Below are 16,259 nucleotides of genomic sequence, written 5' to 3' on the forward strand. Positions count from 1 at the left end.
CTTATCTCCCCGGTCCTTCTGCAGGTGTATCCATGGGACTTGCCTTCCTATCAACTCCTACTCCTACTCTTGCCGCTGCCAGCCTGGTTTTGCCGGCGTGCTCTGTGATGAGCAGGATCCGGATGCTGCTAACCCTTGCAGTCTGTCCCGCTGCAAACATGGCAAATGTAGAGTGTCAGGCCTGGGCAAAGCATACTGCGAGTGTAATAGTGGATATACAGGAGAGGCTTGTGACAGAGGTAAGAAAAACATATATGTAATATATTTGCATATTTGGAACAAGTGCATGTCAATATTGTGTGTGTGTAGGAATGATTGACTTTTGAATTCTATCTACAATAGCTCAAGCTTTTGGATGTTTCTGTTTATGCTCCTGCTTTGCTGTCTGTGACCTGTAAACTCTCACTTAAAGTCTCTCAGCAGTCGTCTGTCTGTGTCTGTTTTCTATTTCTGCAATTAACACTAAATCAACTAACTGCTTTTTTAAATCAGCATCTCCTGAGCTTCCTCTTAATCCCACATGGGAAGTTACTCAGGTGAGACTGCCTGGTTACATTTCACTCTGCCGTTTGTTTGTTTTTTCATTTTGTTTTAGCTCCAGTGTAACTCTACGATTATAGCATCTTTTGCATCTGCTTCACCTTTTTTTCACCTCATGTATACCGCCATAGTTGCATTGCACTGCAAGTTCAAGGAAAACTGAATATTTTATTGTAGAATAGCTTCTTTTTGACATTTTTCATGCTAAATAAATATTAAAATGGGTTAGGGTTGGGTTAGGGTTGGCGCAATGAGATGTGGTGTCCCCTATCTGTTCTGATCTGTTAAATCTACTGCATGGAAATGGTCCCAGATCATTGGGAAGTTCAGGAAGGGAGGTGTGCAGCTCTTTGAAGGAGGGGAAGATAATCAGACATGACATTGCAGACCCAACCATTAGTCAGCAGTCACTTCCTACATGGCCCTATGCCTCCACTAACTGTCCATCAGACCTTCCCCCAAAAGTCCTCTCTCAAGTTATCACGTTGTTCTCATCATGCAGTCATCACTGTTGTCTTTGTTGCATCAGAAGAGCAGTAAAAATGTGGATAGTTTGTAACTTTTCCATCGGCTCATCCTCACAGAGGTGGCCTGCCGAGGGGAACGGGTCAGAGATGTCTACCAGAGACAGCAAGGCTACACGGCGTGCCAAACCCAGGAGAAGGTCTCCCGTCTAGAGTGTCGGGGCAGCTGCCCGGGGGGAGCAGAAGGACAGGGCACCTGCTGCACCCCCCTCCGCAGCAAACGCAGGAAATACACCTTTCAGTGCACAGACGGCTCCTCGTTTGTCCAGGAAGTAGAGAAAGTGGTCAAGTGCGGCTGTACAAATTGCCCCTCATAAAAGAAAAAAAAAAAAAAAGAAAACGAAAATAGAGACAAAATCCTCAGATTTCCTCCTCTCCAGCTATGTTCTGCGTTCCTGCCCACCTTACTTGATCCTCATCCCCAATGTCCATCCTGATTCTTCCTGAGAAAACCCCGCACCCCCTACTGTCTGCCCCACCACCATCCCTGTTTTTTTTTTGTTTGTTTGTTTGTTTGTTTGTTTGATTTCGTTTTGGGTTTTTTTTCTCTGAAAAAGGTCAAAAAACAAGAGAAACTTAAAAAAAAAAAAAAAAAAGTTTTTTTTTTTTTTTTCCTTGTCAGTGCTGGACTGATGATTGATGCTTCCTCGGTGGGGATGTTGAATTGTATTGTAAAGTACAAAAACAGACTTATTTTTTATTATGAAGTGGAGAAAAGACAAAAAAAAAAAAAAAAACAACCCACACAAGCGTTGACTTTTTCCTTACATCTACTTCTCTCTGTTGGTCTTGATGACTCCAATGGTGTGCCACACTGTCTCTTCCCTGGAGGACTGGACTGGTCGCTCAAGGCTGACCGCTTCCTGTAGACCTCCTGCTTCCTGTCTGTGAGTTGGGTGTTTTAGGGAGTAACCTTAACTGGTAGTACCACAGACTCACCACTAGGAGGAGCTTGAGTTAAAGCATGGGAGAGGGCGGGCAGCAATAACCCTCAGCAACACAAGAAACCACCACTGTAGCGTGCAGCCTCCCTTAACAGAGCTCCTGAACCCTCTGAGACTGTGCGCACCATCCTACACACAGCTGTGCTCAAACGTGTGGTATTTTCTACAGCTACTGAACAACACGCACACACACAGACACACACACACACACACACACAGGCACACACACATACTGTATGTTCTCACCTGTAGAGGAGTTAAACATCACCTGCCAGGTTAAATACACTACTCTCTGCTCATCTACCCCCAGTCATGAATGACAAGTATTTATTGTACCATAAATACCTGTGCTTATTCAGTAGATCCCCCATGTATCAATCTGATTCTTTTAATATATATTAATTTATATTTGTCCTTATTTTTGTATTAAAAAGGCATAATCTGTCAAGATAGCTGAACTAACAAAATGGTGTCCTTTATTTTGGTTGAAGAGAAGTTGTTTTTTGATCACTGAGACTATTGTGCTTGCCAGAGACCTTAGTTACATTTTAATCTGCAAATGTGACGTGAAGACATTGTATATTTTTGTCGCGTTTCCTGAGAGTTTGTACTGTGCCATTACCAGAAGGTCTTTATATTAGAGTATAAATGTATAGATAATTTCCCTACCTATGTATTTCACACACAGATCTTGTGAGTAGCATTGACCCTAGAGGATGCTTAGAACTGTTTTTACCTTTTTAACAAATTTATGCTTTAAGAATACTGTGACTTTTTCTAAATGAAACTACTTTGTTAGCCCCTTGGTCTCCCGATGTTAACATGTTGCTGCTAAGTTTTTGTACCGTAGACTTGGATCCTGATCTGTATGTTATATAGAACTTCCTGCTCCTACTGTACAGGGGGCACCTTGTGTAACAGATAAATATGTCCCCCCTCCACCTCTACACATGTGCATTGTGCTTTATATCCCCTCCCTTCTCCATCCCCAGACTAATGTCAGTTCCCTGACTGATGTTTGTTTATTAAACACAATATTTACCTCACATTTCTCACCTTTGCCTGTTTTGTCACACTAAGAGGTCCAAATCAGAAATCCCCCCTCCCCCAATGACATACTGAAGAGAAGGATTAATAAAGTTTTGAACCACAACAGTAACCTTTCCTTATTCTTTTAGGGTGATGTGCATAAAATGGAGACAACAGCATAAACTGTTTTATTTTATTATTTTTCATACTCACTTTTCCTTTTTTTTTTCCATCCTTTTCTGTCACTTCCTCAAAGACCTCAGCTGCCTGAGTTTCACCTGAAGTTTGATCCCGTTTTCTCCTCCACACTGACTTTGCATTTGTGACAAATACTATTTGTGGCAATTTACTGTAAGTATAGCACAAACAGTCCAGTCCCACTACTTGAAAGTAAGGCTGATGATATTTCCTATGATCATACATCTATTGTGAAGCGATAATCTGAAAGTTGTGCATTCAACACACAGGTTGAAGTAATTTGGAAAATCTAAGCTGAGAAATAAAAATAACATCTATTTAAAAGAGAAGTCTGACAATATTTTGCATTTATCATAATTAATAAATCACAAAGATTAAATCTAAGAATGTATTGAAGTAACACTGCTTGATTGTTTCAGTGTATTATTTTGCTCTTTTAAAAAAAGAAAATATATGTTACCCTGTTTGTAAAAACTAACATCTTCAAGTTGCAGCCCATGAAAGGATGGGGAAGCTGAGAGCTCCAGTGAGAAAAGAACTACGTTTATTAGTTTTTTCATTTAATTACTTGACACTTTAATGTTAAACAGATTTAAGCAGATGGGTTTTTTTTGTTGTTGTTTTTTATAAAATCTGTCAATTATCACGGCATCTGGTAAACACATTTTGAAAGCTGGCAATGCCAATCCTGTTAAACCACTAGAACTAGCTTTTTCATAATATCACCAGTAGTTTTAATTGACCAGACTGCATTTCAGCCATGGAAAGCTTTACTGTAATGAAATTTCATGCAGTAAGTGGTACCATCCAAGCTTTGGTTTCAAAGGTAGTTTCCCCAGCACTGAGTGCGATGTGTGATTTAGTGTAAGTTCACTTCAGTTTAAGTTGTGAATCTATTTCATGTCAATGACAAATGTCATACTCCTTCAAAAAAAAAGGTGCACTTGCAGAACGGTTTTATTGAACTTTGTGATGGTCGACTATATCCAACGCAACATCAGACCTCTTTTACTACATTTCACCGTTTTCTTTAACTTGACATCTTCATTCTCTGGCCAGTAGGAAACAAACCATAACAAATCCTTCCCTCTTTTTCCTTCTTTACCTCTGTGGTCTATTTTTAGAGGGTAAAGGGACACAGGGAGGGGTGGAGTGGCAGGCTTTCTGATGCCTCACACTAATAATTCAGCTCCTTCACACAGCAGAAGGAATGAAAACCAGCAGCCAGCTGTGCTCCACCATCGGCACCAACTACATGTGACCATTCGGAAATATTCACTTCTTATTAATAATAATTAGAAAGCGTTTTGATTATCAACTTCCGTTCTCTTGGCTTTATACAAGTTTCTCGATCTTTTTTATCAGAACTACGTTTTCCATTCCATTTCCATTTGGATTAGCAGGATAATTGTTGTTTTATACATGTAAATGTTGATGTGAAGTGTATATGATAAGGCCGGCAATGTGCTGTCTTTGAAAATAGTCACTTTTGGGAGAAAAGGTGTGAAGAAGAAAAACCTTGTGCTTTTAAGATTGAAAAAAACTGAATATTAAGGCTTTTCTTGTGTTACTGGGTTTGTCTTAGTTCAGATTTAATCTTTGTTTAAACCTACAACACCTACCCTAAAAATCTAACCTAAAAAATATTTCCCTCTTGAATTCTCATGTCTTTTATAGTTCACACTCTCTGTAACACACACACACACACACACACACACACACGCACACATAAACACATGCTCTCTCCCATCTGCCTTTTGCTTTCCTTTCTGAGTCCGGTCTGCTCATCTTATGTGACCTAATTCATTTTTCTACTAGAAATAATTCGTAATCATTAAATCGCGTACAATCATAAATAAAATACAAAAACAAATTGTTCAGTCTTCAGGCATTCGTTGACTGTTCCTAAACATAAAAGATATAAAGAGTTTCATCACTTCTATAAGCAGATTACATTTGTGTAAAAAATAGTCTTCAAATATCTGTGAGAGCAACGATGTCTCCCTCTGGAAAAGCAGGATTATTGCAGGAACAGAAACAACCTGATCCCATATCCCAAAAGAGACCAGAGGGGATTACAAGGTTTTTCACAAGGAAAGACTTCACAAATTGGATCAAAGTAGAAGGGACAGTGTGTGATGTAAAGTAAATCCGTTACCCAGTATCAGTGCGTATGATATACTAACGCATTTCCATCGCTACTATATTTGCAATATACATTGCAGTTTACATAACCTTTATATTTGTTAGTATTCAATTAATGTCTCTGTGCCTTACCAATCCGTGAAAAGGCAGGAGCCATCCTATGCATTTTAAATCGATGATTTGCTTTTATTTAATAGCAGCTCTTAAAACCTGTTGACTTTATTTGACCCTGCATTCAGTTGACTCTCCGTGACTATACAGAAACATGTTTGTTAAAGCAGCAATTTCCAAATTCCAGCAGGTATACAGGATAAATAATATATCACTGCTTCATTTCAAGGGACCAAAGTCGGAAAGGTCTGCTAAACATTGCCTCAAGAAAGACAATTCTGAGGTACAGGAGGGGGAAAAAACAGCCAGCAAGAAAATCATGTTATCTGAGCTGCTCACAAATCATTGAGCTTTGACAAAGGGACAGAAATAGCTGGGGTTTTTTTTTTAAATATCTGTATGGCGAGGCCTCACAGCAGTAGTTACAGTACATTTGTTATATTAATTGCTCCAGCTGAAGCACGGACTCCATATGAGACTGTCTCAATCTCTGTCTTACCTGCAGCCATGGGAGCTCATTTGAGTCTCACAGATTCGATGTGGGCAGATGTAGTCCATTAAAAGCTTTTCCAGGCGGTCACAACTCTCATGGGAAACTATAAAGCAGTGCGCTCCTTTAGGAAAACATGAGAATGAAACAGACATTTATTAGTGAGTCAGTATTAATAGATGTAATTACATCTTCACTCTTCAGAGAACAGTATGCAAATATATACGACACACTTCTCTCTGAACTGGCTCCAGTCAGGCCTCTAATGACACTTCTCACTCTGTAACCTACGTGTAGCTTCTGTAAATGGCAGACATGCTCTTAAAATTTCATTTGAACGCTGTTTTATTAATCATCTTTGGTATGGTGACTATTCTTACACACAGCAGAAGCAGCCTACAGGTGACTGATGTTCTGTGGAAGTTAAAATCCCATTACACAGCGAATACCATAAGGCTGCACACACTCTTCCAATCTGGAGACAATTAGAGTATACACGACCATCTTTGTGTCTTCAGCTTCTTACATAATCAGAGTAGACACACACACAAAAACGTGTTACCAATGGTGTCTAACACAGGTCATGCATGTGTTAAGTGTATGCATTTTAAGTGAAAATGGTAACTGCTTATCAGTTGTTGCACTGATCCATAACATGTGCGATTTCCAACATAGTGTGGCATTTCGATCATCTTCTACTGCTTATCCTTTTCCGGGTCACGGGGGGTGCTGGAGCCAATCCCAGCTCACATTGGGCAAGGGCAGGGTACACAGGTCAGCGGTCCATCGCAGAATAGTTTGGCATTTTGGGAAATGTAATTCAGATTTATGTGGTAATATAATAACACTAAAGACCCACCAAGGTTTCTTTCTTAACACATTATAGCTGGCCGATTTAACTCGTTCAATCCTGACTCTCTGACATTTTGCTGGTTTCTCACCAACTTTCCCTAATAACACTGTGCCTAATCCCCTGGAAATATAAAAAATATATAATGAGTTGGATAGGTAATGTTACATTTGGGCAGCACTATTACAACTATTTCTCTCTATTCATTATGAAAGATTCATTATTGTAATTGTCATACAGGAATTATCAGTGAAGCTTTTCATCTTATGGCTATTCAGAAGTACATTAAATGTCCTCAAGCTGACCTCCCAAATGGCATCAATATACTTTGCATGCCTACATGTTAAACAAGGTCACTGTTTGCTCTAACTGAGGTTCAATTATTGCTGGATTAGAAATTTTGCCATCTTTATTCATGTCGAGTCGAAAGAGCATCCTCTCATTTCCTCAGTGACTCATAGAAGGGGACTGGACAGGCCCAACTTTTTAGTGTGCTAACGTCAGAAGAGGAAAGGAATAGACTGAAATCCATTGAGTATTCTTGACTTTTCCTACTGCTTCTATTTTTGTTTGCGGTGTTTTGGACTCGTATTTCCTGCTTCCTCTGCATGTACTTCCTCACTTCACCGCTTGTAATCTTTGTTTTTCCTTCATTGTTAAATAAATTCTACTAATTATTATACGGAATCTACACTGTCCAAAAGTCTCCATTTAGGTCCTGAATAGGCTGCCTGTGATTGTTGCACTGCTCTCCAAACTGGTGTTAGCTGTTAGTGTTAGTGTTTGCTATGTATCACAGCATTTTACATACAATTTAACAGTGGAGCTTAGCAACAGTGAGCTTCACTCTGGCCATTGTTAACAACATAAAGTGTAAAAACAGCAATCACTTGTTTTTCTGAAGTTCTGTGCCGAACTATTCCTCCTTCCAATCACACAGAGCCAAGCTTGCTGTTTACAGTTTTTACACTAAACCACGACACCCAGCTCTGTTAGCTACATATTTTGCAAAACCATGAAAGAACATGAATCTTCTCAATACTAACAAAAATGCAAAGAAGTGCTTTTACCAAAAAAAAAAAACAAAAAACGTTCTCTATAAATCAAATCACAACCAGCATGTAAGCTCAAGACAAGCTCATAGTTCTTGTTGACTCCATTAAGGCTTTTGGCTCCTTGAGGTTGTAACACATGCTTTCATTTCATGTTTGGAAGTTTGAGTAAGCAGCAATGAACTGATGTTAGAACAGTAGAAAGTTCATCAAAGAGCAGGATGTGCGGTCTCTGCATGTTCCTTCATCAGCTTCATAATAATCATATGCATCAATCAATGCGTAGACAATAATCGCATCCTGCTGTTTTTGGAGTTTGTCACCTTTTTTTTTTTTTTTTTTTGAGCTGCTGTCACATGTTCTCACTGGCCAGGGCGTGGTTCACAGGAACAACCTTTATACATTATTCATGTTTGTTTCTTTCAGGAGATGGGGGATTGGGGTGGGTGGGGGGGGGGGGGGGGGGGGGGGGGGGCAGAGTGCACACTGCACATGCATAGCTGACGGGTGCTAATGTGAATTACTTACATAATCCCATTTCGAGAGATTCAGAGAAATCCTGAACTCCAGTAACTCTCTTTCTATGATGGGGAGCAAAAGAGAGCAAAAGCCAATGCCAAATTGTCATCCTTACTGGTAGGTCAACAATTCAATGTTTGTCAATCACAAAACAGGTTTGGGTTTGTATCGCTTCCTTATTTGCTGTATTCCTGCAGAATCTCTTGAAATTACTGCACAGCAATGTCAATTTAGGGTGTTATGTCATCCATATTGAACATCTAGTAGTGAGGCAAATTTACAGGTTGAAGACCATAAACAGGCATCTGTCATAAAATGCTTCCCCACATACAGACTTCTCAAGTCTGTAACATCCAGGAAAAATTATTTAATTAAGACTGCAGAAAATAAAAAAAACCTGAACAAACCATTCGACCTTAATCTTGCACATAGGGCCTCATCTCATATTTCCGAAACTTGCATTGTCCAAAGAAAAGCATAAACACACCTCAAATTCTGATCAAATTATGACGCACATTAACATCTTTGTTGACAAATATGAACAAAAACGAAAGCTATAAATAAACAGTCCCACCTAATAAGGTCCATGCTCACAACACATGACCTTAACGGCCTACACTGTAAGATACTGGCTGTGTCTGACTGTGACCTGCTCCCTGACCCCTCTGCGTCCTCAGATCGGGATCTGATTCAGCCTGTCTCTGTCGTTGCTTTCCTCCGTGTCCGCGGCCGGTTCCGCTGTGGTCCCTCTGAGGTAGCACACCGTCACCGTGGTGCTCCCGCTATCCTGGCTTCCCCTGGCGGTCGTGGCGCAGGCGCCCAGCGAGCTCTCCTGCTTCAGGCTCCCGGCCACGTTGCTCGCCATCACCGTCTCCACCGTCGCGCTCACAGCGGCCCAGCAGCCTCCTCCGCGGCATCGCAACAGGCGCAGGAAGGCGTCTCTAAAATCCGCGTTAAACGCGTAGATGACCGGGTTGAGGGATGAGTTGCTCCAGCCGATCCACACGAACACGTCGAAGGTTTTCTCGCTGACGCAGTGGGGGCCCCGCTGGCCCCCCGGGGCCTCTGGTCCAGGGCAGAAGGGCAGAGCGCAGTTTAGGATGAAGAACGGCAGCCAGCAGCAGACGAAAACACCCATGATGATGCTCAGAGTTTTCAGGACTTTGGTCTCTTTTCTAATGGACACTTTGAGCTCCCGGTGTGACTGAGCGGTGCTTTGGGACACGGAGTGGTGACCGACGTGGGACTCGTATGAGTTGTCCCTGAAGTCCGAGCACAAGGGAGGAAAAAGTTCAGGGCCGCCATCCGAGCGACAGCTCTGCGCGTGCTCCGCCGCGCGCTCCAGGGAGGATATCATCCGGATCTGCATCTGGGCGATCTTGTAGATGCGGCTGTACGTGACCACCATGATGGCCACGGGGATGTAGAAGCTGATGAGGGAGGAGGAGATGGCATAAGTGCGGCTCAGGCTGGAGTCACAGCTGCCGTCTGCGCTCGCGTCGCCGTGGAGAGCCGGATCACCGATATCCGCCCTGTGCCAGTTCAGCTGCACCGGGACAAAGGAGATGATCACTGACACCGTCCACGTCACCCCGACCATAACGGAGGCCACCTTCTTGTTCATGCACCTCTCGTAGCGGAAGGGGCTGGAGATGGCCCAGTATCTGTCCACGCTGATGACGCACAGGTTGAGGATGGAGGCTGTGGAGCACATGATGTCGCAGGCCAGCCAGGTCTTACAGAAACCACCAAACGGCCAGAAACCCGCCACCTCGGCCACGGCCTTCCAGGGCATGACGAGGACGGCGACCAGGAGGTCCGACAGAGCCAGAGACACGATGAAGATGTTGGTCACTTTGGCGCGCAGGTGCCTGTAGCGGCACACCGCCGCGCAAACTGTGAAGTTGCCGAAAAGCGTCCAAACAATGAGCAGCGCCAGGACGCAGCCGGTCAGAGCCCGGTGTGCCGGTGACTCCTCCCGACCGTCGGCTCCGACCAGCGCCGGGCCGGCGGTGCTGTTCATCGCCCGGTGCAGCGGTCGGCCATAGGTGAAACGAAAAGCGGAGGGATCCCGCTCGCTCCTACCATTCATACAAACTAACAGTCGCCGGGAGCGGAGGCCGAGCGTCCGGACCGCTCCGTGCCGCCGCTGCTAGTGCAGAGCAGATTTACAGGGAGCACATGAAGCACCAGCTGCTGCACCGCGCACAGACGCACACTTTGCTTTGGCAGAGACAGGCGTGCCAAGCCACGATCACTGGATTTATTTACTTTAATACTTTCAATCTGCATTTCCGTTTTATATTCCAGCGCCCATTTTCCCCTAATTCCCACTCTGCATGTGAAGACATCCCATTAGTTCCATTGGTATTTAGGACTGGCTTAACATCAGAAAGTTGTTATGAGTCATTTTATTTACTCTTAAATCTTTCAGGACAAATGCTTTAAATTTCAACACTATAAATCAACAAAACGTTCACCAATAAAAGAAAGAAAAGGTCAAATGAACAAAGCAAATCATGCAGAACCCGAAAACACTTAACAGAAACACAAACTCACTTACCAATAAATGTATCTAAAATTAATCGACTGCTGCCTGTGAAGTAATAAATGAAACAAGACTGTATTTAATTTAAATCATTTTTGAGCTTGTTTGTTGAATTAATACTGGACCCAGCTGACCTATGATAATTTTATACTTGCATCATATATTTATATCATATTGCATAATATCGTTTGCCTGCCATACAATATTTTATTTCTAGCTTCTGTAATTGTCATGTCTCATTTCTCCTCTGTGTAAAAAAAAAAACAAAAAAAAAAACAGGTCTGATGTTGCCCCGATTTATTTTTTTTTTTCTTTTTCGCTTTTTTACCTCATTCATCCAATACTATGTTTTTACTACTATGTTTGTTTGCTTGTATTTGAATTTTCCAATGTGTCATGTTTATTTCAAAACTTACAAAGCCACTTACCTACATGAAGTGTTTGTAATCCAGTGATCCTCAAACTGTTTCGGTGCTTATCCCCTTTGACCGGAGGGGCTCCATCGCCCCAGCAAAACGCTAATGCCAATGAAACACGCCAGCTTTAACTAATAATAATAAACTAACAGGATATACGATCTATCGCCGGCGTTTGTGGTCCGTGTCGCGGATTAATCCGCGCTGTGAAGTAACATTAGCTTGCCGCCTCTGCGCGTGAAAGTTTGTTTATTGTTCCGCGGCAATTAACCTGCCGACGTTGTTCGTTAATTTCGCACGTTGGTTCCGGGTTACATTTTCCGCCTCGCTAATGTTCTTTGGGGATAAATGTAGGCTAATAATGATTACTTTGTTTACGTGTGGCCGTTTTTAGTATAGGATGTTTGTCGTCAATAAAGAAATGCATCGATAAAGATGACATGAAAGGGGAAATTTCCCCCAGTTCTTTGCGCACGTCGTGTCTGCGGCCCCACACTTTAAGGCTTGCAGGTGTAGAGCACGACGGTACTGTGATGTTTTAATCCCTTTTCCTTCCTTCTCTTCATCATCTTCTCCAGAAGCTCCCAGAAGAGTTTATGTGTGGATGTATGACTAAAGAGTTTTGGTTTTTTTTATTGTGTACAGGAGAGTGAGAGACAGAGGATGACTCCATGTTATAAACTTACTGCAGTCCCCCTTCACTCTCCACTCAACTTTCGTTGGTGGTGAAGTCGATGTGACAGCCTGATGTGTGGATGTTTCCCTAAATGCTCATGCACTTTGGTCCCTCCTGAAATATCCAAATATAGAACCTGCTCAGCGGCCCACCAATCTTAATTTTTCTTGAGGACTCTGCGTTATTTTCCCAAATGTCATCTGTTCATCCTCACACTGAATTTGGTGATGCACATCTCAACTTACAAAACCTTTGTTGTTTAAACATTAATGTAAACAATTCATAAGCAGATTAGGGCCACTTTTTTAATTGAGTCTTTAAAGTGCAATGTGTGTGAAATTTGATCAAAAATGTTTCAATCAATAGCGTGGGAATGGGTCATGTTGATGACGCCAAAGCCAAGATCTCCATCTATTGTCTTTCAGTGATATCAGATAGAATGACCATACGATCAGCTGCCTTATGAGTCCTATGTTAGAGGACAAATTAAACTCCCTTCCTCGACAGCAGGAAGGCGTTGGTGGAGAACTTGTCATTTAAGAACAGACGTATACTTTCTCTTAAGTTCTCAAAGCATTTGCCCAAATTTCCAGTATGTTCTATGATGACTGCATTGTCTCTCCTCTACGTGCTGCATAATGGCCATTATTGTTCGGACAACAAACTGCCATGACAGTGCACTCTATATTTAATATCCCTGCTTCCACAGCTCTCTCTCTCTCTCTCGCTCTCTCTCTCTCTCACACACATTTAAAGACACAAAGGACACCATTGTAGATAAAAGCGGTCTTTCAGGCCAGGGACAGAACCAGATGGCAGTGCTGAAGTTGGAGCATCGGCGAGGAACACTGAAATAGCACTCAATCTGTTTTCTTTATTAATGGCAGCAGGGTTTTGTTTGACTACAGATTTAAATGATGGAGACAGAGACAGACAGGCAGATGTAGACGGCGGGTGCTGATGGAGATAAGATTATCTCCATCGCGTTTGAGACTTTGTACTACATTTGTGCATTTGCCGATTTAGGACACACTGGAATTAAATCCATTTGTTAAAATTCCTTTCACGTGGGTCTTAATTTCCTTTCTTTACTTAACTGTGAATGCATACTTGTATATAATTATCATGATAATTTAAAAGTGACGACTTATTGTGCCATTATACAAGTATATCTCACCTCATGTACAGAAATGTAAAACAATAAATGGAATAGTAATGGTCAGGTTGTTATTGTATACAGCAGGGAGCACCAATAGTTTCTAAGGTTGCATTCAGCCCAACCAGTCCCATTTCTTGCAGATATCCGACTGCCATTGTCATCGTGCTGTGTTTCTCAGCAGGCCTCTTCTTCGTAGCCTCTGGACATTTCTTTTCATGCTGTTTTATCAACTCGGCGATTTCTTTCTTGTCCTTCTCTCTCCCCCTGCGTTGGTTTTCCTCCAGCTGTTTCTTGAGGCTTTCTTCAATTTTTTTCTGTTGTCCTATCTTCATTTTGAGGATTATCAACTCCTGCCTCAGGGCCTCCGCTCTCTGTTTCTCTGCTTTCTGATTCTCCATTTGAATGTCCCTTTCTCTCTGATTCTTTTCCCTCTCACGTCTGAGCACATCTTCCATGTGCTTTTTCCTCTCCGTTTCCTTCTGGCTCTGCTCCTCCATCAGTCTATCCAGCTCTTTCTGTAAAACTTCTCTCTTCATCTCCTCTCGCTGCCTGATGGCCTGCTCCTTCTCTCTTTGCTGGAGTTCTTTCTCTCTCTCTCTCCTCTGGTTTTCCATTCTCTCCTTTCTAATCTGCTCTTCCATTGCTCTTCTTATTTTCTCCCCGCTCTCAGCCTGATCCTCCAGCATTTTAGTAACGTTGTCAAGTTTTTCCTGAAGCAAATCCCTCTTCTCCTCTTCCTCTCTGCATATCGCCATCAGTCTTACCATTTCTTCTATTTTTCTCTCCTTCTCTATCCTCTCATGCTCCTCCATTTGTCGTCTCAAGGCCTCCTCTTGATCTCTCATCAGTTTCTCTGCACTCTGTTTCTCCAGCTCCTGTTTCATCTTCAGCTCCTCAATCTCCATCAGGCTTTTTTGCTGAACAATCTTCAGCTCCTTTTCATACCACTCTTTTATTTCAGCCTCTTGCTTCCTTTTCACCAGCTCCTCCTTCTCCTTCAGCAGTTGTCTCTCCTCCTGCAGCTCCTGAGCCAGGTCTTCCTCTGCTTTCTGAAGAATCTTGATGGTGTAGTAGCTTCCTTCATTGTTGTGCATCACGTTGTCAACTAAGGCAAGTAGCTCGGACACCTGCTCCTTATTCTTGGAGCTATAATTGCTGAAGACGCAATACCTGCCCCCGCATTCTTCTATTAGCTCAGCCAGATCCTTGCACTCATCTATCAGACACTGCTTCACGGATGCCCCTTCCTCCAGATGATCTCCACGGGTAAAAACCACCACGGAGAATCTCAAAGCTGGGGAACCCATGGCCTGCTTGATTTGCTGCACTGCCTCCTTCTCCTCCTGAGTGAACCGCCCGATCTGAATAACAAGGAGGAAAACATGGGGCCCTGGGTACAGGAGGCTGACACTCCTCCTCAGCTCCTTCTGCACCTCCTGTGGAGTCTGAGAAGTGTCCAGCAGCCCTGGAGTGTCCAGGAGCGTGAGGTGTCGTCCGTGAAATTTTCCACTTGCTCTGCGACAGCGCTGGGTGCCAGAGGAGCTGCTGACCTTCGAGTCAAAGATCTTACGCCCCAAGATGGAGTTGGCAGTGGCGCTTTTTCCGCTGCCAGTCTTCCCAAGCAGGACGAGCCTGATTTCAGTGAAGGAAGGAGCTGGCCGCCTGCCTGGTGAAACAGAAAAGGAGAAAGATTAGTTATGTGGGAATGAAAGAAACAGGAAAACACAAACAAAGGCCGGGCTTACCTGCACAGCTAATGGAAGACAGCTGCCTGCTAAGAGATGACATGTTGTTTCTGTTCACTATCTTTTCTCTCTCTCTCTCTGTCTCTCTGTGCATATATGTGTATATATGTACATCCCAACATTGTGGGTGTGTGTGCCCCGATGACACGTTAATCCCCTCTGAACTCAAACCATCACCATCACCATGTTTACAATGTCAGTCTGGAGAAATTGTTGCCCAATAGTCTGTCTCTGTAACAATCAGCACAACACACCTTATCTCTGACTAAACACGCTCCAGCACGGAGATCATCATCTGGCGGAGTCGAAGATCCTGCAGTAGTCCAAACAGAAGGGGGATGATAAGAATAAACTGAGTCCAGTGTGATCTATGTGTAACAGGCCGATTGAGAGTTGTGTTGCTTTATTGTAAATATTTGTTGCTGATTACAAATAATGAAGAATCAATGAACAACATTGATTTGCAATATTTAAAGACTGGACAAAATGTTGACAGATAACGTAGTGAGGAGGAGAATAACATTTTCTCCTTCATTTGTATGCAGACTGTCATCTCACTGGGGACTTTTGGGCAGCACTTGATACATTTTGTGTTCGGTGTGACACAAAGCTCCAACTTAAGACACACAAAGACAATTATGTATATGTTTTTCCTGTAAATTAACATTACTGGGTAAAATGTGCTAATATAATATATAGCGTGTATGCTGTGTATTTGTTTGCAAATGTCCACTAGAGGGAGGCAGAGGTGAGTGCCCCCCCCCCCCCCCCCCCCCCCCCCCCCCCACCCCCAATGTGTCAAACAAGTTGTTGACTTCTATCATGTTGTGGAGGAGAGGCAACAGACTGTGTCTAAGCTTTGGAAACCCAGGGACCAAAGATTATGAGTGAACTTTAAATGGACAGCATTTTGATTGTTGAATGATTGCGTTTGCATTTATTCCACTTTTGTCACTTTATTATTTTAATATGTTAACATACAGAAAGATATTCAGGGACTGTACAAGAGAATGCATTTTGATGCAGTAAATGGGAACAATTAGTCGTAGGAATTGTGATGAATTACATGTTGAGCCTCAGCTCATCTGGATTTGACAAATAATCATGGCAGCAGAGATTTTATTTATTGAAACAAAATCAAATCTTTCATAATGTCATTTGTGTAAACATTTTGGATCACACCTTTATCTGTCCAATCAGAAGCAGAATACTGAGAACATGTACTTCAAGCTTCACTTAGTTATGTGTGGTCTTCATTCATTCAACCATTCATTCGCCAGTTCATTCATTCATTTATGAATTCAGTCATTCAT

The 16,259-nt window shown here is 42.5% G+C and overlaps 2 protein-coding genes across 6 annotated transcripts in view; one reads left to right on the forward strand and one right to left on the reverse strand.

Annotated features, from left to right (window-relative positions):
* slit2 (slit homolog 2 (Drosophila)) overlaps positions 1–1,837 on the forward strand; it is a 78,933-nt gene extending 77,096 nt beyond the window's left edge. For all 5 annotated transcript variants that reach the window (XM_029498788.1, XM_029499034.1, XM_029498952.1 and 2 more), the window contains 2 exons: positions 25–239; positions 1,125–1,837. In XM_029498788.1, the coding sequence (XP_029354648.1) occupies positions 25–239; positions 1,125–1,381 (472 nt within the window). In that variant the 3' untranslated portion in view covers positions 1,382–1,837. The remainder of the gene's footprint in view (positions 1–24; positions 240–1,124) is intronic.
* A 6,702-nt stretch (positions 1,838–8,539) lies between these two features.
* Positions 8,540–14,989, reverse strand: LOC115039292 (uncharacterized). Its single transcript, XM_029497294.1, has 4 exons — positions 14,947–14,989; positions 14,222–14,867; positions 13,966–14,110; positions 8,540–10,554 (listed from the first exon to the last, which is right to left on the reverse strand). Exons 1-4 carry the CDS (start codon positions 14,987–14,989, stop codon positions 9,076–9,078), a joined length of 2,313 nt encoding a protein of 770 aa, XP_029353154.1. The 3' UTR covers positions 8,540–9,075.
* Positions 14,990–16,259: the final 1,270 nt, after the last annotated feature.

Source organism: Echeneis naucrates, chromosome 1, assembly GCF_900963305.1.
Source record: "Echeneis naucrates chromosome 1, fEcheNa1.1, whole genome shotgun sequence".
Lineage (NCBI taxonomy): Eukaryota > Metazoa > Chordata > Actinopteri > Carangiformes > Echeneidae > Echeneis > Echeneis naucrates.